Source organism: Paralichthys olivaceus, chromosome 20 (genome assembly GCF_024713975.1).
Source record: "Paralichthys olivaceus isolate ysfri-2021 chromosome 20, ASM2471397v2, whole genome shotgun sequence".
In the NCBI taxonomy this organism is placed as follows: Eukaryota; Metazoa; Chordata; class Actinopteri; order Pleuronectiformes; family Paralichthyidae; genus Paralichthys; species Paralichthys olivaceus.
The window spans coordinates 12327016-12351206 of record NC_091112.1 but is presented as its reverse complement, the minus strand read 5'-3'; the positions used below and the strand labels follow the sequence as shown (position 1 = coordinate 12351206).

At 42.5% G+C, this 24191-nt stretch overlaps 1 protein-coding gene across 1 annotated transcript; it reads left to right on the top strand.

Annotated features, from left to right (window-relative positions):
• Nucleotides 1-1487: 1487 nt before the first annotated feature.
• hoxa1a (homeobox A1a) lies at nucleotides 1488-22842 on the top strand. The gene is made up of 7 exons (XM_069516955.1): nucleotides 1488-2570; nucleotides 2948-4979; nucleotides 5063-5200; nucleotides 6157-6719; nucleotides 7599-7689; nucleotides 20211-20322; nucleotides 22347-22842. The coding sequence occupies exons 1-2, from the start codon at nucleotides 1964-1966 to the stop codon at nucleotides 3325-3327; spliced, it is 987 nt and encodes a 328-aa protein (XP_069373056.1). The 5' UTR covers nucleotides 1488-1963; the 3' UTR covers nucleotides 3328-4979; nucleotides 5063-5200; nucleotides 6157-6719; nucleotides 7599-7689; nucleotides 20211-20322; nucleotides 22347-22842.
• The last annotated feature ends 1349 nt before the right edge of the window (nucleotides 22843-24191 follow it).

Sequence of the window (24191 nt, the reverse complement as noted above, 5' to 3'; positions counted from 1 at the left end):
TGCTTGATTACAACCACAAGGGCCGGCGTAACCAAATCATTCCGAGACAGCGCGCCTATTCTGAGCACATGTGTTCACACAAAGAGCCAAGAGAGCTCCAAGGCCAGGCCTGGCGAAGTTTGCACACAGAGACAAGGGAGACAGTGGGTCCTCTGCGCCCACTCGGCCGCAGAGGCAGCTGGGAAGACAGGGAAGGAGGGGGAAAGGAGAAGGGAGGGGGTGGGGTGTGTAGTATTGACCCCTCTGCGCTTTTTTTAAACTGGTGGGAACTTTGCTCTTCACTTCCTGTGTACACACAGATGAAACCTTCAACCTGTCCATCTATCTTTAATCATAAGCTTATTGATCCACATGGGGAGTACACAATGAATAAAAAGAATAGAATAAAAATAGTATACCTGTATAAGACATTTGAATAATATCTATCTATCTATCTATCTGTCTGTCTATATGTCTATCTGTCTGTCTGTCTGTCGGTCTGTCTATTTAATCGTATAATAATATAATTAATATTATTTGACCACATGCCACCAGAGGGGGCGCTCATCTCTCCATCCTATACTAAATTCCTCCCTCCCTTCTCCCCTCCTTCTTCCCTCCCCACTCTTTTCCTTCCTCAGTGAGAGGTTGGACTCGCTGCTGCATGTCTCCCTCCCACACACATACTCTCTCCCCCTCCCTTCTCTCTCTCTCTCTCTCTCTCTCTCTCTCTCTCTCTCTCCTCTGAGCGCTTGCCTTTCGCGGCCATCCATTTCTCTAACAGCTTGATTTGATGAACTTAACAGGATAATCAGCCCACACTTGCACCTCCGGCTATATACGAGCGCATTATAGCTCCACGACGCATTATCAGATCATTTGATCATTATATACATGCATAATGAATACATGTGGGGGCAACATCAGAGTATAGCCCATGATAGTAGACCTCATGACCCCGGCTGAGGCAAAAATTAATACCACATCATCTTAATGTCCAATATGTTGTCTCGTCGTTACATCACCTGCGACCCCCCAGCAAGTGTAGTGCCAAACATCTCTAATGCGACCTTGATGAGGGAGGAACACATAGTTATAAAAGAGCTGAAATACTTTTCTGTCTGCATGTGTCTGGAGTGAAACCTCCCTGACTCTCCTTCACTGTCAAACTGGGGCAATATTTGCTGAGCAAATCCCTCACAGTGTTAAAGCGTGAAACAGAGGAATGGGACACTGATAGCCCTCAGATAGCCTGTGGCAATGACACGCACGCAAACACACACTCACACACACGCACGCAAACACACACTCACACACACGCACGCAAACACACTCACACAAACAGACAGACACAAACACTAAGCCATCCATCCAGGAGAGAATGACACTATGCATATGACAGCATGGGCTAATACAGTTACACACTGGTCACACATACACACACACACACACACACACACACACACACACACACACACACACCTATTCTCCTAATCCAAAAATAGTACCTGAAGGTCAGGTGAGGTCGTCCACTTGGAGAAAGGTTGCAGCGTTAATCTTTCCACGGGCTGCAGAGCACACAACATGGGGTTAGAAGACGCCGTGTGTGTCGTTCCCCCGCTCTCTATGCGACCCCGGAGCTGTCCGTCGCCGTTTGCCTCCCAGCTCATTGTTTGCTCGGCTAATACATTAGTGGCGACGCGCGTCACCTTGATCGACGAGCGCCTGGAATTTAAATAGCCACTCAAACACCAATCTGTCACCGGCTACGGGGATAAGGACAAGTGTCTCACTGGCTGACCCGGGCCCACGTGACGGCACCCGTTCATTGATATCGGCCCGTGCGCCCCCCTCCTTCCTCTGATAAGGACAGAGTATAGGTAAAGGTTGGCACGGTCACTCAGGGTAAGAGAGGAGTGAAGAAGAGATCAGAGGGTGTCTGTAGAGACGGACTGTCCCTCGGTCAAGGTAGGACAATGCTACAATGAGCAGCTTCCTTGACTACACGGTGATGAGCGGCGAAGGTGGCTCATGCTCTGTCAGGGCTTTCCACTCGGACCACGGGATAACAACTTTCCAGTCCTGCGCAGTCACAGTTAACAACTGCGGCGCGGATGACCGTTTCATGGCGAGCAGGGCTTCCCCTGACGGCATTCCTCACCAGCCGGGGTCATACCAATCTACTGCGGGGTCTCTGGGTCTCGCCTATGGGGCCCACCCGGCCTGCAGCTCCAGTTATGGACCCCAAAGTTTCTGTGCTACGTACAACCCCTACGCTCTCAACCAGGAAGTAGACTCCACAGCTGGATTTCCTCAGTGCGGCCCACTGATGTACTCGGGGAACATTTCCTCCCCAATGGTCTCTCAGCATCGCCAAGGTTACAGTGCCGCCCCCCTGGGCCAGCTGCAGTATGCCCACGCTGCCTACGGTGGCGGGCACGAGCAAGCAACCCCTTTTCCCGGGTGCTCAAACCCGCTGTCACCTCTGCACGCAGCCCACCTGGAGGCTTGCTGCTCACCTCTGTCTGAGGCTGCGTCTTCTGCACAGACCTTCGACTGGATGAAAGTGAAGAGGAACCCACCAAAAACAGGTAGGTGCCAAGTGGTACCAATGTCACTGTAATATCTGTTAACATCACCTGCTTAAAAGTGACCCAAACTCTAAGGGGTGCGAGAGTTTAACCGTGCCATGTTGTTGAATTGAAATTGGACACTGCCAACTTCATAATTTGTTGTGCTGTTATGTTATGTGAAAATACTGAAAATTGAAAATACATCACATTGCGCAGAGAGGCCCAGTGGCAGCAGAAATCTTATAGTATTAACATTCATATATTACATCCTGTCATTGCTTGACTGCTGCGTAAAAGTTGCTCCCATAAGTCGTTGATGTGTTGTGCGCAGAGAACATGCAGGGCAGCTATCTCTTTTCTTGCAAGTTCACAGTGATTGTTTTCTCTGTCTGCAGGCAGGTCCGGGGAGTACGGCTTTGGGGGTCAACCGAACACCGTCCGGACCAACTTCACCACCAAGCAGCTAACGGAGTTGGAGAAGGAGTTCCACTTCAACAAGTACCTGACGCGGGCACGGCGCGTAGAGATCGCTGCTGCGCTGCAGCTGAACGAGACTCAGGTGAAAATCTGGTTCCAGAACCGGAGGATGAAGCAGAAGAAGCGGGAGAAGGAGGGGCAGCTGCCGGCCAAAGCCTCAGCCTCCGAACCGGGAGAGAGCAATCAAGAGAAAATGGACGATGCTTCATCTGAAAAGTCTATCTCAGCCCCGTCTACTCCTTCTCCCACATCCTCCACGCTGTCTTCCACGGGGGCTGATCCTTACTCTTCCAATTAACCACTGCCTCTTTACCTCTTTGGGCCACAGGCGGCCTGTACATACCAAAGCTCGTGTCCAGTGTATCAAAGCCAAAGTTCAGCTTGATGGATAACTTATATGAACATCCAGAATAAGTTACTGCACTATGGAACTTTGGACAATGATATGAACAATTCCTTGGTCATAGATTTGTTTTATATTGTATAACAAGAAAATTGCTGTCCAAGCAAATGTAGGTTGTTGTTTCAAATGTGTCCACTTTCTTTTGAAATTAGACATTGCGCTAAAACTATGGTGGTGCCAAAGATATCCAGCACCTTGCATACTCTAGCCTCTGACTGCTGCTGAATGGACCGATGTAAAGTCACAAAGACGCACACACAAACAAATACCTCATATGTGCCAAAGTTGTGCGTCATGGCCACGGCCAGGCTGATTGCACTGGATGTCGTCAATTAGGCATCACACAATCAAGGAGATGCCCTCGTTAATTAATCGTTATAGAGTGCATTGTTATCGTAGCCCTTAATCACTGTCACTTCTGTGTTCCAGGCCTGTGAGTCTGTTTGTCGCGACTGTCTGAATGTCTTATTGTGTGAGATTTGCATGATGCGTAATGCTTTCATGTAATATAAGCGGGACGCTGAGTTTTATCAGTCGGGGGAATCGGGCATTGTTGCCATGTATGTCCCAGGCTTTTATCTGTTGTCTATTTAATCCAGTGGATCACATGCAACGTGGTTTGTCCAGAGAGACATTTACGGGTCAATCATGAGTATTAAAGTGCGTTTACCTCTAAAAACTCTTCTCGTGTCGTTGTTGAGGTGTACAGTCTTTGGAGAGACAGAAGTAGACAGAGTTTTCAGATTAATTTTACGCACATCCTCCACTTAAATCCACCCATTGCAAAGCTCTCTCCGTGGCTTCACTGCTCCTGGAACAGCACGTTGTCTGATTCAGGCATCACAGAGTCTCTCAATGTATGCGGCCACGCGCCCTCCCGTCCCTGGGGGAAAGCGTTATTGGCATAAAAAACAGCATGTTTATCCATGGAGGAGATGAGGGCGCGTCATTTGAGATGACAATCTCATCGAGCCCTCGGCTTATTGAGGGGACAAAAAAGAATCTCGTATTGATTAAACATCGAGGTTAGGCTATCGACAAGGATGGGGGGGGGCCCACTGGCCCTGTCAGCGTAAACTCCTCAGTTCCCCCAAGTAACATGGAGGTGTCCTCACCTGATGTCATGAAGAAAAGTGAAAACATGCAGCACAGCCTGTCACATCTGCACTAACCGACACTTCAATTGGAGCAGTTATTCTGAGATGCCTGGTGTGTGACTTTGTAAGTTTTTTATATAGATCCATTAAATCATAGAATTGTGTCTAAGCCAGACACTGAAATTGAAATACTGTTTTGTCTGATATTTTCAACGTTACCTACATCCCTCTGCTCCATTTTCAAACCAAAGAAAAGGCGTTTCCTGCTTCTGTTGCTATTTTAATTCCTGGTGTGCAGGATGCGAGTCCATCCTGCCATAAAAGGAAAGACGCGTGATTAATGAGCGACGTTCACCTTTTACCTGGCGTCTACCTGCAGGAGCTGCTCTGTTGGATCTGTGGAGCCACGAAGCTGCAGCGCTCTAATTCACTGCAGGGAGATCAATGAGTGTAAGTTTAAATGGAAAGTCTTTTTTTTATATTAATCAAATTACACCGTTAACGTGACGTACCTCGTGTTTTTCTGCTTTCAGGACAAAGGCCGCACCTGTAACGAGGTTGGTTGTGAAACAGCACAGACCCTCATTGTGTTGTTTCGGTGTAAATAGAGACGAACGAGACTCGTTGCGAAGGAGCCTGATGTTAGTCTGAAAAATCTGGATGAGAATGTGGTGATAGAAAATCTCTTATTTACAGAGACAATAATGATGTTTATATCTGTACAAAAACGAAATATTCCATTTTAGTAATAATATATACTATCTATATCTTGATTTTAAACAAAAAGTTGGTGGTATTTTAAAGCAATGTTAATGTAAGCTATTCAATTAAATGGTAACTATAATACAATGGCATTGTAAAAACTTGTTTTAAGACTTTTAAGGCAAACTCAAATAATTAGTACTCGATTAAATCAGAATTCCTGCCTTTTTATTAAATAATTTAAAACATTTTACAATTATAACTGTAGAATTAATGATAAAGTTTAAACTGATAGATTGTGGATTTACTTATTTTATATAAATAACTAAATAATTAACATTATTTTGAACTGAAGAAAACACAATTTAAATGGCGGTTGCTATTTCACTGACTTATAATTCAGACAAAGAGTCAGACAAAGACAAAGGAAACGTTTTACTGAAGTTTTAACAGCTTGTAGTTTCATTTTGTTTTGTGACAAATTCGTTTTCATCGAATATCAAAAAATACCAAGAGTGGTGTTAGACATTATGTGGGTATTTGTATTATATAATAACCTTTTCACGAGTTGGATTAGTAACAAAATGTCAATCAGCAGCCAAATTGTAATATTTCCACAGCTGTCCCTCTAAATCAACACATCTGGTGTCCCACTATTTTGCCTGTAATTGCACATTTCTCTCTGTGCAATAAGGACTGACACAAATTTAGCCAAAAAGCCCACAAAAAGTTATTTTTCGTGTCTAATCTGAACAAAATTCTATATGTTAAATCTATTTAAGCGTGAATTACCTTTTTCCATCTCATTTCGTATTTCATTGAAACGTTAATTAAACGGTATGTTTGATTGCATTAAATACATTCTAGCATTTTCTTCTTTGAATAAACCCTTAAACAATAATTCTGAGAAGTTCCTTCTCCACAGTCCTCTCTCAGGCCCCTGTGCGCTTTGCAGGAGCCACACACTGGAATTCGAAACGCAGCTGATCCTCAAAAGAAAAGCCCGGGGTCACCCTTCGGTCACACTTCGAGTTTGTTGTCCCAGCACCACCCAAACCTGAACACCAGTTTACAGACCGGCTCTGGACAAACACGCAGCCACAGAGTCCAGCCCCATGAGGACGGTTTGATCAAAACACTTCCACACTCGGCACTAAGCGATGAAATGACCTCAGCCATGTGAAATTTGGACGTGGTTTCTGGTCCCTGTACCGCCAGAGTCTGGCCCTGCGTGCACGGCTGATGGTTCCCATTAAGGCCCTCAAATAAACACCCGGACGATGACAGATGTTTGACACAAACCATTAGGGCTTTCTGAAAAGAAGGACGGACGTTTAAAGCTCTCGACTTTAAGAAGGTGACGCAGAAATGAATTCATCTGCGCGTCCTTGATGTGCCTGAAGTAGACGTGGGCCTGGTGCCAACCAGACGTTTGTGCCATGTGATTGGAACAGGCCTGGCACAAATTGAGGAAACTACTTTTCGACAGTAATTCCTTAAATTCTAATCTATAAAATTGAAACCGAAAGAGTTATTACACTGTTCTTCAGAAACGAAGGTAAATGTGAATGTATATTTGAAACACATTAATTTGTATTTTAAGTTGAATATTCTCCAGAAGAACTGGAGGGATAACTACAACCTTTTAATTATTACGCATGTTAACTTAAAAGATTTAATCATTTGTATGGGCTTGTTGAAAATAATTTACCAAATCGATGATTGGATTAATTGTACAGACACACACACACACACACACACACACACACACACACACACACACACACACACACACACACACATAAACACACACGTATATATTTTACTACTTTTTTTAATATAAGTTTTGTTAATAATTTCTATTTCTTTTACATATTTTTAGACCTGGTTTCATTATATAGAATGGGTCTTTACATTTTCAAGCATTACAATACCAAAATAATATTGATATTATTGTTAGAAGTTCCCATTAACTTAATCACATATATTTACCCATGTTAACATTTGTCGTTTTTACATTATAATAAACCAATAATAGTAATGACATTAACAAATGAAACAAAGCTTTTTAGAAGTTTTTATAATAACAGTAATTTGATGAATATTACTTTTGCATTTTGGACATTGTTAGGAACCATTTCACCTCGTCAAATATTTTTGCCATCAAACTTTATAAAGGAGAAGAACAACATGCTTCAGATGGTTAAAGCTTAAGTTTTAAATGCTAAATGACAAAAAACTTTAGGATCCCTCTGAAAATCACTGAGATGTAATATGATACATGGGCTCCTCCAGACTGAATATAAGGATTTAAAATAACAAGCAGCTCGCAATAAAATACATAATGTGACATGTTTTCTCCAACAGCATCAGTGGCTGCAGCGAGATGATTTGTGAGACAGGAAGAGGAAACTAAGATGACACCATGATTCACAGGCCACCAGCTCAAAGGGTACAGGTATTTATCTGGAAACCACATACACACACTTTCACACAGAGAAATGCAATGATATACACAGACGTTATTTGTGCTGGCAATCAAATGCAAATACAAGTGCTTGGGGATACTATAAGGTCAGAGAAGAGTTTGCACATGCATGCAGTGGCTCACAGTGCAGTGAGAGAAACGGAGAGGAAATAGATTTCAAAAGCTGTCAGCACAGCGGTGTCACACCGAGGTCTCATCCTCTGAAGTCTCACCTATATGTTTTATGTTTTCATTTTTCCCAGAGGCTTATTTGTGTGTATGTGTGTTCCAAAGACAAAGGGAAAGACTATAAACCCCCAACAGAATTATTAAGTAAGAGGAAAATGGAGGAAGCACACAAGTTTCGAAGACTATTCCACTGCACCACCCTTGGTAAATATCCATTTGGCATTGCCATTAAACCTTATTGACCAAAGCTTTTATGGTTCAGCCTCATTTCTCCATTGTAATAGAGAAGTCCAGGAACATTATGCAAATGGGGGTGCAGAGATAGGAACTATAATATCAGTGGAGGCCTCTGCAGTGACACCTACATTGATCCAACTGCGTCTTTACACACACATCGTAGTCGTGGTTTGTTTATGATCAGCTATGTTACTGCCTTACTTGGCCACAGTGAAGACCAGAACAAGAGAGTAAGAAAAACAGTTTCTTCTCTAAGTCAAACTGAGTCTCAGCAGCAGACTGAAAGTGCTGGCAGCCCGCAGAGGCAGACAGACAGAAGTCACTCATCAGGATCGTTGAGGTATTGGCACATCTGTGCTCATTGACCACTGCCGTGTTGTGATTGGCAGCCAAAATGAATTCCTACATCGACAGATGTGCATCTCCATGTGCCGATAAAGGGACGGTGCCGATGGAGGGGATTGACAGTATGATGGAGGAAGAGAAGGAGGGGAAGGAGAGGAGCGGAGAGGTGACATCATGTGGTCAGTGGCGGCCTGTCCTGCTGCTTCTGCGTATGTCGGTGATGCTGGTTAGATGATGGGAGCTGGGATGTGAGATAGGTAAGAAGAAGAGGGGGTTAAGTGGTGGAGGTTACAGGCTGACTGGAGTGCGGTTCGTCCACGGCTACACAACAGAACTCACCTCAGAGAGTTGTCTGCAGTTTTCTTTGAGCTCCATGTTTGTCAGCTGAAGCAGTCCTGTGCTCGGCAGCGTGGAGCAAACACAAAGAGATGTGAGGAGAGGAGGGGAGAGCACAGCCGGGACTCTTTAGCAGCTCTGAGGCCCAGAGGAGGAGAGATGACTGCATGGGAGAAGGGCCGTGGTCTAGAGACAGAGATCCATCCATCACACATGTCCTGACCTCAGCTTGACCCTAGCATGGCAGCCAATGAGGCGCCCTCACCCCCTAAAGAAAAAAGCCCCCCACCACACACACACATACACACCCACACACACTTGTCTACCCACACACACACAGAGGAGAGATCGGGTGACACTGAGTGGAGTCTGGATGCTCTTTGTGTTGGCCATTGTCACTTCCCAGAATCCTTTGTGTTTTACGTGACTAATGTGAGTACCAACACCTGACAGACAGGCTGTTCATCCTCTCTCTTTCTCTCTCTCTCGCACACACACGCACACACACACACACACACACCCCTGACAGTAAAAAAACCCCACCATGGAACCTTTTTCAGCAAATAATATATAATGAATATAATAATTTAGTCATCATTATCATCAACAAGAATCATTTCATAAAAATGTAACAAAGTTAAATTTTTATTTCAAATTGTGCAAAAGAAAAATTCAATTTTGCTTAGCCCTGTGTCTTATCTCATTTAGGCAGTAGGAAGTCTTTGAGTGTTTCCTATCTTTAAAACCAACAAGTTTAATTGTCTTGAAGAACAAATTCCATGTTTTCCATTTCTAAATCTGGATAAAATGAAACTCAATTTTTAACAAATGCATATCTAAATACTACAATTAAGTACAAATACAGGGCTCATGGCTTTTCAATATTTTGTGCAGGTAAAGGTTACTTAACCACAAGCAAGTTTAATTATAGGCCTCATACACTCAGTCAGTCTTCCATCTTCAAAAAGTCGATGTCTTTTCTCGGAGAGGTCAATATAGACATCTTGATAAAATCAACTGGTTCTTACAAACTAATGAATAATGTCTTGTTTAAAAAGCACCATGTGAGTAATTCTACTCCCATATATGTGTGGCCTATATCTTCAGCAGTGTTTGACAGCGTGGCTGATGTTTTCACCTTGTGTGTCTGTGTGATTATGTGTTAGTGTACGGTACAATAGTGGGAACTGCCACAGACAGGGATCTGAGTGTTGTCTGCCTGTCTGATTGTTGACCGTTGGTGTCACAGTGTAAGAGTTGGGAAACTTTACAGGTGTGTAGTTGAGTTTGAATAAACAAGCCATCATTAAAAAGCAGATTACTTGTAGGAGACATTAATTGACTATAAAAGACTATAATGGTCTTTTATAGTCTGTGTCTTTTATTTGTGACTGACTGCATGTAGCTGTCCACGGATGTCCTTTCCTCAAATGAATGCTTCCCAAAATGGAGGGTAAACTACCAAAGCTATGTGTCAAAGCTCTTTGTCATATGTGTCGCCCTGCGTTTATCTGTCCTATGGGTGCACCGAGAAAAAAATATCAACCCTATTCAATAACCCACTAGTTAGACGGCAAACAATTTGATATGTAATTATAGTATCACAGCATTGCTTGGATAGGTAACTGTAATCTAATTACAAAATTTAAATTGTAATCCCGCACAATATACTCTGGTAGCCTTGCTGATTTGTCCTGATGCTGCACAAATAGAATAATTGAGTGATATTACTTCCTAAGATAACTTTAGTGATCTTTGGCAAACAATGTGTATCACCTATAGTCTCATAAAATATATATATTGTCATTGTCTTGTGAGCCAGTGCAACTTCAATCATCAGAAGCTAATCTGTAAGATTAACACACAAAGCCAAAACATAATCCAAAACACTTAACAGCACAGCCAGCAACTCACCCATCAGCCATATTCCTGAGTGCTTGTCAAGTAAAAAGGGCCTGAGCCTTTAGTCTCATGAATAACTAGACAGGTGAAGTAGCATGTGTTAAAATGGCCCCGGGGAGATGATTGCTAACATATCACAAAAAAGAATCACAGGACCAAAGTTCTTACTTTCACAAGGAGAAGCCTACACCCACAGCTGCGGGGCAGAAGAAGGGTTTCTGCACCTCAGATTTAAGGTCTCCACGTCCACGAAGAGTCAAGAGATGTGTGAGGGGTGGATTCTGCCCAGGGGTGAAATGCAGAGTTTGTCGGGATGTTTGAGCTCACCTGTCGCCATTTTTACCTGTCAGCGCTCCCCATGAAGAATGAGCAATGGTGTCCACGTGCGCTGTGACAGGAGAACGAACTGAAACACAATCTGGGAGGGATCGGGGAAGCAATTTGTGTGTTAACTGATACAGAATTGAAAGCTTGACCTCTTTGATGGCTGCTGATGTGAGTGTGCTGGCCAAGTCAGGAGGTTCAGATAATTTGACACGATTGTGGCACTTTTCTAGATTTCATCTTGTTCAAGTAGTTCAACTGAAGAGTTAGAACAATTCTGATGTCAAGTAGCGTTTATTTAAATGAACATATTTCAACATTTATGAGGCCGGTCTTCTCTGAAGCAAAGTTCACTAATGACAAATGCTCAACTGCATAAGTGCATTTTTACACAATAAAATACACAAACAGCTGCAAAGCCAGCATGGATGTTTAAACAGGCAATGTTAATACAGCAGCTTGTTATTGTTAAGAATGACAGAGATGTTTCAGTGACAGATATGAGGCTTACTGTAACTCTAAGCCTCTCGTTTGTTTGCGCCCTGAAGCGCATCACACTGTGGGAGTCTGAGAGGCAGTGTGAAACTATGCACTGATAGGCTGTCTGTCCCCTTCAGGCAGAGAGCAGTCTAGATTTCAATCTGCGACACTCGTAACAGTGAGCTTTGCAAGACAAATTGATTCAGAGTTAAATCTGCGAGATCCTGTGTGTTTATGGCTGTGTAAACATGGACAGATAAAAGCTTCTTATCACATGCTCTGTTGGAGTTGAGATGCTGACAGAGCATCAGTGGCCATCATAAAACATTATCCTACATAGACGGTGATCTTGTAAAAGACAAAGTCTTCCCTGTTTTTGTTTTCTTTCAGCATTGCTCTTGTGTTTCTGCAATAGGCCTCGTTTCCCAAAAGCCTCATAAAGTGCTGATGATCACAAAACCTGATTTATGTCACCTATTACATTTACAAGTTGCATCAGGAAAAAAATCATACTCTTAAAATGATCAAATGAAAGAATTATACCTTTCCAAGGAACCAATGCAGCAGTGAACATCCAGGAATCAGGATGTATTTGAAGCTTTAGCTTTTTTTCCTGTTGAATTCAATCCTATATATTTTAAATGTAGCATCATGTATTAATTAGTAGGGTGCATAGGAAAGCTCCATACACTGCAGTTTAAGAAAACACAAACAAATATGTCAACAAAAACATCAGCATCTTTGGAGCATTGAAAACATGTAAGTTGCATAGAAAAGGTTGTTTTTCTCTCCACATTCACCAAGTTCTTTCTCATTGAGGGAACTGGTGGGATTCTCTATAATAACGCAATGTCTTGAACTTACTATGTAAAGTGCCTTGAGATAATGAATTTGTGATTTGTCACTATACAAATAAAATGTAATTGAATGGAATATAGAGAACTAGAAGTCAGTAGAAGCACATACCGCTTGCCAAGGGCCAACGATCCCCTTACATTTAATCAAGCCAAACTATACTGCACACACTCATAAATATCACCTTCCTTATGCCTCTTTCATCAAGTCCCATGAATTAAAAAAAAAAGTTGAGGAAAGTGACAAAAAATGTCTGGATTCATCCCTTTGTCCAGAATTGCCCCAAATTAAAACCGGTTCTTTTTTACCTCCCACCCACTAAGTTTCGTGGAAAATTCCTACAATCATTTTTTGCGTAATCCTGCTGACAAAAAAAACAACAAAACAAACACACTACAAACAATCAACAAACATACTGTCTTTGTAGGAGATGATTAATGCTGCAACTTTAAATCAAAGACAAACTAGCAAACACACACAACTAAATTTCAAAAAGGAACATGTTGGTATAATTACAAAGGTCAAGTCAATATGTGCTGCAAATACTCCAATTACTATTGGAGTTATGAAATCAGGATGTTAAACTTAAAATAAACATCATTACCTCATAATCATTGACCAATGTCAATAATCTGCAGATGTTTTTCACTCTTGATCTTTGTGTTCTGTTGGAACTTCCCCTCTGTTGTACAGGACTGGAAGTTTGTCTGTATTTATACTTGTGGGTTCAGTATTTGTTTCCCTGTAGGTCATGTACCAGTCTATGTGTTTCTGACTAGTGGTGTGTGTGAGACTGTTGAATGTGTTTTCCATCATGGTTTACAGACATGACACCCCCTCATGTTCAGAAATCATCAATAACTGGCTGACATGCTCTTAAACTATTATCCACTGGTTCACTTGCATCTTAAATAAAAAAATCTCCCACCATTCCTCTCTGCTTCTTCCTTCTCCAGCTACTTCATCAACTGTGCCAGAAAGCATGACTATGCCGTACTTTGATGGAGAGACACTTACTGTAGTTACTGTGTTGGCAATATCCCCATTCATTCACTTTATCCTTACCTCACAGTTTGCCCTTGAATCTAGTAAACAAGAAAACCACTGTTTTTGCTTTGATTTTCCATATCCTCTTTCATAGCGTGCAGTGACGTACTTTTTTGTACTTTCCTACTGAAGAATATTTTAATTCCTGACAGAAATGTAGAGAGGAGTGTTAATCTGATGACAGAGACAGCACCTGCATGATATGCTGACGCCATTCACTTATTTGAGAAGCTAATATGAGCTGTCAGCACTGGAGCCGAGGCTACAGTTCTCACTTTTTGCTCAAGGGTATCATTTGTGTCAAGTAGAAAATCATCAAAGCAAAACAGGTTTAAGTTCCCATGCCCATTTTCAGAGACTGACTGTGGTCTTTATATTGAATGTTTTTGTCAGTTACACCTGCAAGGTCCCAGTTTGAAAGTCCCATTCATGTGCCGCCCAAACTAAAATGAACTGGTCTGGTACTACAGCGTCACCAGCTCATCCCTGCCCTTATTGCAGTTATAGCAGCAGAACTGAGGTTGGACACAACAGGAAAGTTTTAATTCCCGTTTTTTAACATGTCTACCTTTAGCTGTTCGGTTGAGTTGAAGCGTGATAATCAAACATTGGACGTCTCATCGCTTGCTGCCACCATTATTTCTTTTGAAAAATGGTTCATCACCAAAGGATCCACCAGTTGGAGCCTTTGTTTCTCAAAGCTATTTACTGTTAACAGTAAACAAGGAAGCACCTTTCTGAATCAGGAACTGTGTTGGACTTGTAATTGGCCCCTCTGTGTAAATTGTGGCAATTTATACTTTAGGTCCACTGCTGCATGCACATTTTATTGGTTTATTTTCTGGATTGAGGGAGGAGATAGGTTACTTGATCCAGTAGATAGCAATGAAATCAGTTGGGCTAAAAGGTAAATATGAGATTTCTGATTATAGGTTGGAAAAGAAAGTAAGAAGTAATTGCAAGAGTGCAGAGGGCTTTGAGGTTGTCCATTGTGTGTGTGTGTGTGTGTGTGTGTGTTATAGGAGCTGACCTCTCCAACACCACATGCTCACCTGCAGACAGCTGGACAGTCACCCTCGTCAACACCTCCCCCTCCCCCTCCTCCTTATCATCTGAGCTCCACAGAGACTCCTCTAATGACAGCGCTTGTCTATAACGTCGTAGTCACGCTTCGTGCAAGTGTGTGTGTTTGTGCGTGTGCACGCGCCTTTGCACACACACTCGTGCACACACACACCCCTGTAATGACAGCGGCTGTCTATAATGGCTCGTCCTGGCAGGGATCATTCGGCCCTCCCTCTCTCCCACGTCCGCTGTCTGGTGTCACCCGTGTCCGGGTGGACGATGATGTGATCTTTAGTCCCCTCTGCGATCTATAGACTGGCATTTGGCTCAGGGAGCGTCCCCCGGCCCTGACACGCATGCTAAAGCCTGTAGCCATCCTGCCAATACACCCTCATCCCCCCATTCCCTCCCCTGCAGCCTCCCCCCCAACATGAAGTTAACGCCACCCAACGCAATATTCCGACAGGCAGCATCAGATAGTGGAGGGGCAGTTAGCTACTCAACTTTAGAGTCCCTGGTTGGTGGACAGCTACTGGTGTGCAGTATGGCTGCATTGGCGCAAACATTGAAAATTAGGGGAGAAACCCACAATTTTCTCTACTTATAGTCAAACGATTTTTAACTCTTTTTACAAAGCCAACACATTCACAACTGCAGTCTCACAGGCAGTTACAGCTACCTCAAAGCACATTATAGCAAACATCACAGAGCTACAAATGGTGGCTATTTTGAAAATGAAACCTGTAGGATCATTTTGAAGGGTGACACAGGCAAAATAAGTTTTTATTCATTTTTAATACCCACAGAAACTTTGTTTATTGGCAGGAATTCCGGCACAAGCTCCAGGACTGGAGCATGCACTCACATAAAATGCCCATTTACATCCATAGCAAACTTCAGGATTGGTGCTAGATTAGTTGGAAGGACTATGTGTCGGTATTAGGGTGTATCTGTATGTATCTGCTTGCCTCTGCTACATATAGCGCTCCTGCTGGAACCCCTGTTCTGATTGCATTAATTAGCAAGCACCCTCAGGAGCTGAGCCTATTCTGCCACATAAAACTGAACAAATACTAGTTCCTGCATCTTCTGCAGCATGTATGACTTAATTTGAGAAACAGCTCATGACAGGATTATGTCAAGCAGCAGTGAAGCAGAGACACAAGAGCACAGGGGTGAGAATGGGCTCTGACCTCAGAAGTGTACAGTGCTAAAGTTGCCTACTAATTTACTTGTCTATTGTTAAGACAAGGGACACGAGTCAACAGATTACACAGGTACAAAACCAACATCACTGAACACTTAGCCGTGAAGATAATGCTTTTTCAATATAAAGATATAGATCATCACTTTAAAATTAACTTTGTTCTTCTAAATGTGCTCAACACGATTTCCTTACATTCAAAGTTTTTACCACAGTCAACCCTTATTAGCTCATTGAATTGACATGTGTTCTGTTTATGCATCCGTGTTTGCTGTCTTAAATGCAGGATTATATGGTCTTTGGTGTGCCATCCGCTGTGTGTGTGTGTGTGTGGTCCTGAGGGACTGGCTGTGTCCACTCCTGCACTGATTATCCATGTCATCAGAGTGTCATGTGTGTAAACCTGACAGCACAGACCCTTTCCTCCATCCCTCTCCATCTGTATGGTTCCTCCAACATTTTACCGTCATTTCCACTCATTTCTCGTTATCTTCTCTCTTTCCTTTCTTCAGTTTTAATAGTTGTCCTGTCTCAATCTCATTCTTGCCCTTTACCTTCTCACCCCTTTGCTATTCTTCTCTCTGGGTCAATACTGTGTGTGTTGGGGATTCAGTGGTAGCAGCTTCTAGATAAACACCCTGTTAGCAGGATTATCCCTGTTGTCCTAACAATGTAAACCTTGGATTAGATCTGACTCTCCAGGGATGTGTGTGTGTGTCTGCATGTTGTCTTGTCCTGACTGAGTAAGCTTACCGTCTAAAACGGCTGCAGTTCAGAGTGTGTATGTAGCTCACTGCACATAGGAAAATGTGTTTGAATGTGAGGGCGCATAATTCCTGTACATATCTGTGTTTATATTGTCAAAATGTATAATTACCTAGCCATATTTAAGAAGTGTGCTTTGCTTTGCTGTTTTGCGGAGCTGAACTATAAGTGGTGTTCAGACTGAGGTTATATCCATATTAAATGTTTTATTTTTAAATGCTGCTAAGTTTATATCTGCCATCCTAACTACTCTGGGGTTTTTGAGAGCATAAAACATTTAAGTTTAGAAACTGTCCTGGCTCTGTTATTTACAAACTCCAGGGCTTCGATGTTGTCTGGACGGGCAATAAAGGAGAAGCTGGGGAACAATGACGTAGTCACTCACATTTGCTTCTTGATTTGTTCTTATCAGATTCGAAGACCAGCTTTGAATGCAAATTGTTGTAAACACTGTCAGTAACAGGTACACATCCTCCTCAGTCCAAGAAAGTGAATCTCTCATCTTATTGGGAACCGCTGTTGTTTCTTGTCTGCACTATTTTCTGTAACTAAGCAACCAACTGCAGAGAAGACAATCTGCCTCAGCGCTCACATTCCCAGTCAAATTATATGTTTTCTGCCAGGTTAGCAAGGACAGTGTTTATTACTGATGCAGAGCTAAAATGCTCATGTGGACACAGATCATTTTACTTTTATAAGGCTGTTTTAAAACAAAAACGTATGTCGCAAAGGCATGTTGCTGGTAAGAGGATTAAAGGAGGCTCTGGGTGAAAGGAGGCTACTGATTCCAGTGTTTGCATTAAATTAGACCAATGGGATGCTCACTTTAAATTCCTTTTTATCATCCAGACTTAGTAGTATTATCTTCTTATCTAACTCTCATCAAACAAAAAACAATGTAAAACAACTAATCTCAAACTCTGCTTTGCTCATATGTTCCACTATGCACTATTTTTCCAACATGGTCACCTGACAGTATGAATTCCCTGTGTGTAATCACAATTACCTGTGGTTGTGTGGACCCATATCCTCCATGAAATCAATGCCTTTGTGGTGTACGCCTGTCTCAACATGGTTTTAGGCTCACGAAAGTATGAAACCATACTGTGTGAAAAAAGTATTTTCTTCAAAGACAAAATATCTTAGATTTTTAAAATATATTTCAATGGATTAATCCTATTTTGATTTTAGAGACTAGAATCGATCTGGGCCATTACATTAGGAAACAATCAGATCAGAAAAGTGTTTTGGGTACACCGCTGGCAAAGCGGTGGAGGAGAAAGCTCTGAAAAGAAATTAAGGCGGAGAAGCGAGTGAGGGGGCTACTCGAGAAGGCGTGGCGAGGGCTGCGGTGGTGATGAGGAGGTGAGGGGTCAAAGGTCAGCCCCCCCTAGTGATATCTCCAGCGCCAGAGAGGCAGTCACGACCCGGTCAGCGGAGGTTCAGGTGTCAGAGAGAGACGACTGACTGACAAGACCAAGCGGGACCTCTCCTGCGCGCCGTCCCGGTTGGACCTTTCATCCTTCCTTCCCTCCCCTCTCCCCCATCACTCCCCCATGAGCCATCCCTCCCTTCCTTCAACCACAACCCTCTTCACTCCCCTCACTCGCTCGTCCACCCACAGAACCCCAACCCTGTCAGCCATTCTTCCCTCCTTCCACCCCCCCACTACTCACCTTCTTTTTCACCCCGTAAACTAAACATTACTACAGGGTTTCACTCAGCAGGCCAGGCTGACTGGGGCAGCTCTCTGTGGAGCTACATGTCTTCAGTCCACCATCATATGTCCACACACGTGCACAGAGTGCACATAGATGCACAAAGGTTGCTGGCATGGACAGCATGTGCCTGTGCTGTATTGCCAATGTGCAGGAAAAGTTTTAGTGTTTGAGTTTGAAGGAAGTTTCCAGTTGTCCTCATACTGACTCTTGTTTTTCCAGTTGTTGCTATCATGCCTGTCAGTTATGAAAACACTTTATTCACTGACTTCATTGTAGAGATTTTGAACATATGGAAACCACCGGACAAAGACGTCTACTGCAGGCACAGAACATGACCCTGAAAATCGAAGAGATTTTCCAGATTAATGGTCTGTTTTATGACAAAGGTTATTTCAAGTTCCAGGGCTGGGTTACCATACACCATGAATAAAGATACTCCAGGAGTGTGTTCCAGTGTGTTTAAAGGGAAAGGAGCTCCATGTTGTTCCTCTATCACCAGTTACGACTTCATGTTATGTTGGGCTGGACAATGAGCTTTGAAAGACAGAAATGAGCATCTATAAAACAATTGTTGAGTCATTGCTATTGATTCTGTGAACCTTCATGCATATATTATGTTCACTTAGTGCTGTGGGACAGTAAACATTTTATTTATTGCACATCTAACACATAGCCTACTCATTTCCATGTTTTGCTGCATCCCATAAATCAACATAATACCCCTCTTACTGTTGGTGGGTGGCATTATAGTTTTGAACTCTCACATTAAGTTGGGATAGAATGAGTTGTCCATTTCATCACCAATGACCATTTTCTAATTACAGCAGATTGTATTACCAAGAATCAAAATTACACATCAGAGTAACAATGTATGCCCATCAATATACTTTTGAAATAGGATATTCAATGTCATAACAGTGGATTCATAGCAGTTATTGACTCACCCTGACCTGGTCACCAGCCACAGCAGTTAGATTAACCGCCGCTGACCACAGATCACAGTGATGGTGTCGTCTCAGCAACCTCGGGTGATGGACGAACACAGTGTAGCTGTTTGTTATTGAGAAAGCAACTGTGATGTCACACTTAATATGTGAGAGACTGTGTGTAGCAACATGGTGCAAACAGAACAGTAACATGTTGATGAACTAAGTAGTAATATATATATATATAGAATAAATAAATAAATGAAATAAAATACAACAAATATCATATAGCTTCTTTGCCACTGTTGAATTAATTTGAACTTTTGGGTGAATTGGATGACAGTGTTTTTTTATGCCATATGCCAAGAATGGGAGTAGTCTAGATTTCTACAATTCATGTGAACTGGGAAAAGACCACTGTTATAATAAGTAGCTATAACTAAGGCATTGTTGCAACAAGGTAGGCGAAGCAGACATCTGTCTGTGGCCTCGGGCTGAAAAGGGACTTTTTGTCGAGGTTTGAAAAATGTGAATATTGATTGAAGATTTGTTTTGGGACATTATCTCCAATTATAGGACACTTGACAGATATACAGTTCAACTATACAAAAGTACACACTAATGCACCCCTCTGACATCCACACCTATAATTGTAAGATGCTGATTTGACCAGAATGGATGCAGTGTCTGAGGATACTTGGCTCGGCCTCTGACACATGTCATGCACAGGTATGCATGAAATCACATACTGTATGTTGCCTAATTCTAAACTGTTTGTTTCTTAGATCTCTTTGAGGCAATTCATTTACATTTAATTTTCTAAATAAGACTATTAGCTGATGACATGTTAAGTACCTGCAGCTCAATCAAATGTTCAAGTCATTTAAAAACTTTGTTGATGGACTGGTATGTGACATTTTGACACATTGAATTAAGTTATTCCTGAATTTTGGAAAGACTATTACATTGAGTATTGTAACTTGGTTTATTTACAGTTTAGGACGATGTGGTCTCAAAATAGAACGCATTGTTTCTTCATTAATTTGAGTCTCATTCCCCTCCAAGCTTTCACACTGTCTGGCGCAGTTTATACTCATAACCATTTCATGTCTGCAGAATGGACCCAACCCTGGAGGTATGGACAAGCTTCTCATCACTCTCTTACTTTCTCATCACCGCGTTGACTGGCTGGCACGCCCGAGGACACGACACAGCCAGACACTGGCAGGTATGTGCACACAGACGTACACTCTGGCAGGTGCAGGCTGCCGCAAAGGGCTGCCAGTCGTTTCTTCTGTGTTGCTTTTCATTAACTTGTCTAATACAATCAAAGACTGTCAGCAAGAGTGACAGACGGAGAAAGAAAAGGGAAGAAAAGAAGGAGAGAGAGAGAAAGATTGCCTGGGCCTTCTTCTTTTCACAGATAGGTCTGTGTTCTTGCAGCTGCATCTAAAATTGAACTTCCTTTTTCTCTCTGATAACTTGTCTGGCCTTTTGTTGCTTTTGAAATGTCCTCAGGCATTTTCACATGCAGAGTTGCATCACACACTCACAGGTGAGAAAAGCACGAGTGCTCTGGGCAGCGTACATTCTACTCTGTCAGGCCATCATATCGTACATCTCCAGGAGTGCACACCTGCACGTGCAAAAAAATAGAGAAAAGGAGAGTATTATTATTGAAAAGCAACATTTTCAATAATGTAATCAGGATGTGTAGTGAAATGCCACAGCGTAATGAAATAACGACAGAATACATTTGCTTCTCTGCATAAACCGATGGCTTATTTCTTTGATTTCGAGAGGCGCGTCACTCTGCTAAAGGTTAAAGGGAAGATATTCTAATCAGGGACTCTTTACACAACAGCAGCTCAATAAGGTCAACTGGTGTCACAACATTCAGGTTGGAGGGAGGAATGTGTGTATGTGTGTGTGTGTGTGTGCGTGTGTGTGTATGTACAACTGTGTGTATGGCCACTTTGCGGTTCCCCTCTGTTTATCTTTCTGTTGCTTGTGCAGCCACTACAAATACTGCTGTACTGTGTTTTTTCTTGCTCTGCCCCAGTTTCTTATGAAAAATGCCATCATCACTATATCATTGTATAACACACATACACACACAGAGTCACAAGCGCTGGTGGCTGACGGGGTGATCCGCCGGCCAATCGGCTGTATTGATTATCGGGCCAGGGGAGGTTGGTGGAGCGGCAGCAGTAATTAGGGCTTTTTGGTGTGGATTAGCTGAGAGAAAAGGTCACCTGCTCAACATCAGTGGCAGGACCACAGGAGGGGACAGGAGGGGAGGGGACGAGCGGCTGAGTGACGGGACCTGTCCTCAAACATGACGACCACAGCCGTGTAAAGATAGACAAGGATGCACATGCAGAAATACAAAGAATCATAATGGATGATTCCAGTTTATTACAACACAGATCTTATTTTTTGCCAGCTGAAGGATCTGTCTAACCCAGATCTCTTTAGACAAACTCTAACTATGTAATAAACAGGAAACTTCAAGTTGTGAACAAACCAGCGTCTTAGCCAGGTTTTCTATCCACTATTTAGAAATAAAACCCTAATATGAGCCTGTATATGTCAGTGATAATCCCTCATTGAAGAGCAAATCTGTGTTTGTTTGTGTGTGTTCTTGTTCTTATATCTTTGTTGGGTCCATGTTCAGCATAGACGTCACAGAGTGAGGACGTTTGAGGAACGTGAAGACATTTTGGTTGCTCCTCGTGTTGTTAAAGGGTTGAGATTTGTTTATAGGGTTGGGGTTAGAATTAAGGTTAGATAAAAACGCAGCACTCTGAATGAGTTATATATGTATATGTGTGTTTGTGTGTGTGTTTGTGTGTGTGTTTGTGTGTATTTCATTTAATAAAGGATCAGAGTAGACTACTGCAAAGACAAATAAAGCTGGACGTGACATGATTTTATTTTGAGGTGACTTTTGATTTTTAATTTTTTAACTTAATTTTCTCTTACAAATGAGATTGTTTAAAACCCCTAAGAACATCTGATAATTCCTTAAGTCAAGTTAATTTTATCTACACTATAAAGGCCTAAATCACAAAAATAACAACTCTGCCTCAAAAAATGGAGACATACAAGCTACATTTAAGTGCATGTACTGTATATGGCTCTGAATGTGCTTCTAGTTTTATTTTGTATAATCGTGCATTGACAGTTTTATTATCGTCACAACATTTCTCCTCTCACCCTCACTCACTCTCTCTGTTTCCCGACCTGCAGGTTGACTTCTCAGTGGTATGGCAGGTCTCAGTGTATCTTTCGAGGTCGCGACCCTCCCAGACTGTGACCTGGACAAACAGGACTGAGGAGCTGCCACAGGCCAAGGAATGTTTTGGTGTGTGTTGGAGTGTTTTGTTTCACTTTTTTGTTGAAAAGGTGGAAAATTCCTGTCTCTGCACTTGCCTGAGCAACAGAAAACATTTTCTTGGCAACAAATGAGGTTGAGTTTATACAAGAAACATGATGTGACCATTAGAAAAATTAAAGCAGCTCGTGCACGATGTTGTCACTGAGAATGCATTAATCTTTGCTTTTTCTTTGATTACCATCTTCTAAGCCACCGAAAATGTGATTTATTTTGAGGGGCAGCGCGTTTTCTTTGTGAACATATTTTTGGAGTTAGCGAACTCACTGTATTATCTGTATGTCCCACATTATGTACGTTCACTATGTGTCTGGTACCATGTGGAACCACTTGTTTTTTAATAAAAAGAGAAAGAAAAAGTCAATGTGGATGATTAAGAAGGTGTCTGCTTGTGTGCGTTCACCGGGTGTCAGCTCCCCTTCTTCTGCTGCACAGCAGCTCAGTGTGAGGCAGCAGCAGCTGTGGTAGATTTGGGAGTGCTGGTTTTTCGCAAAGCTGCAGCACTCCTAGTGGTGGAAATGCAGAAGAGGTGCAACATATCTGCAAAAGCAACCAGAGAGAAGGAGACAAGTGCTGATAGAGAGAGAGAGGGGAGATCTTGTGTGCGTGGGTATTGCTTTGTATTGCATCCCCCTTGTTTTTGTGTGTCGTGCTTTTGCAATGGCAGTGACATGTGTTTGTGTATGTTTGTGGTGGCGGAGGGATGCATACGTGACTTTTCTGTATCGGTCTATCTCATCACACAACAATGCAGCGTGTACCCAAATGTGTGTATATGTGCATCACTGGAAAAAAACTATCCGCGGCCCTTTTGTGTTTGTTCACTCGCACGTCCGGGCTTGGGCCGTGTCTGTGTTTGACCCCTTCTCTATGTATGAAACGGTGTGTATAATTTGTAAATGTCAGTGGAAATGGCACGCCAACAGAGGTTCTGAAGAAGTGTTGTGTTGTGCGACAATGAAGGACATACATAGTTGACAGGTGAGTCGGAAGCGGACACGTGAGGGCCAAACAAACCTTGAAACCTATTGCACTTCTTACAACTGACAGCCGTTACCCTCTCGATTAATGTGAGGACAGACAGCGTGGCAGATACTCGTTGGTATTTGACGAAAGTGGAATGTTTACATTTTCATGCACAATGGCTGAGAAAGATAAAAATTATCAACAATAAGATGTATTAAATCATGTGACTGGTTGTGACATTATTACAACATCTGCAGCTCAAAAGTCTTTTGACAAAACATATAATGCCTCAGATACTTCTTGTATATTCAGACTTTGCTGAGTCTTTATTTAGCTTTCATGACAGAGGCATGCAGCCCTGATACTCTCTGGTTCGGGTCAGAATCTGTTGCCATGGCGCGCAAGGCATATAAACCTAACAGGACCTATATGGTACACTCTGCAGGAATAGGCAGGGAAGCCAGCGTCTATCCGGACTCTGCACGGCTCCTGCAGTTCACCAGCGGGTCAAAAGTGTCACCACATACATCACAGCTGTAGCAGAACAGCACACACCGTTGCCATGGTGATCAACCATTTTTTTCCCCCTGCTGTGCTAAGCCAAACAGTGGTGGGTGGGTGCCGAGATACGAGGGGAGACAATAAGGATTGTGTGCATGGATTTAGTATGTTTCAGAGCGTGTGTATGTAAAGTGAGTTTGTTTATTTGACCAGGCGTGTTTCAATTACTGCAC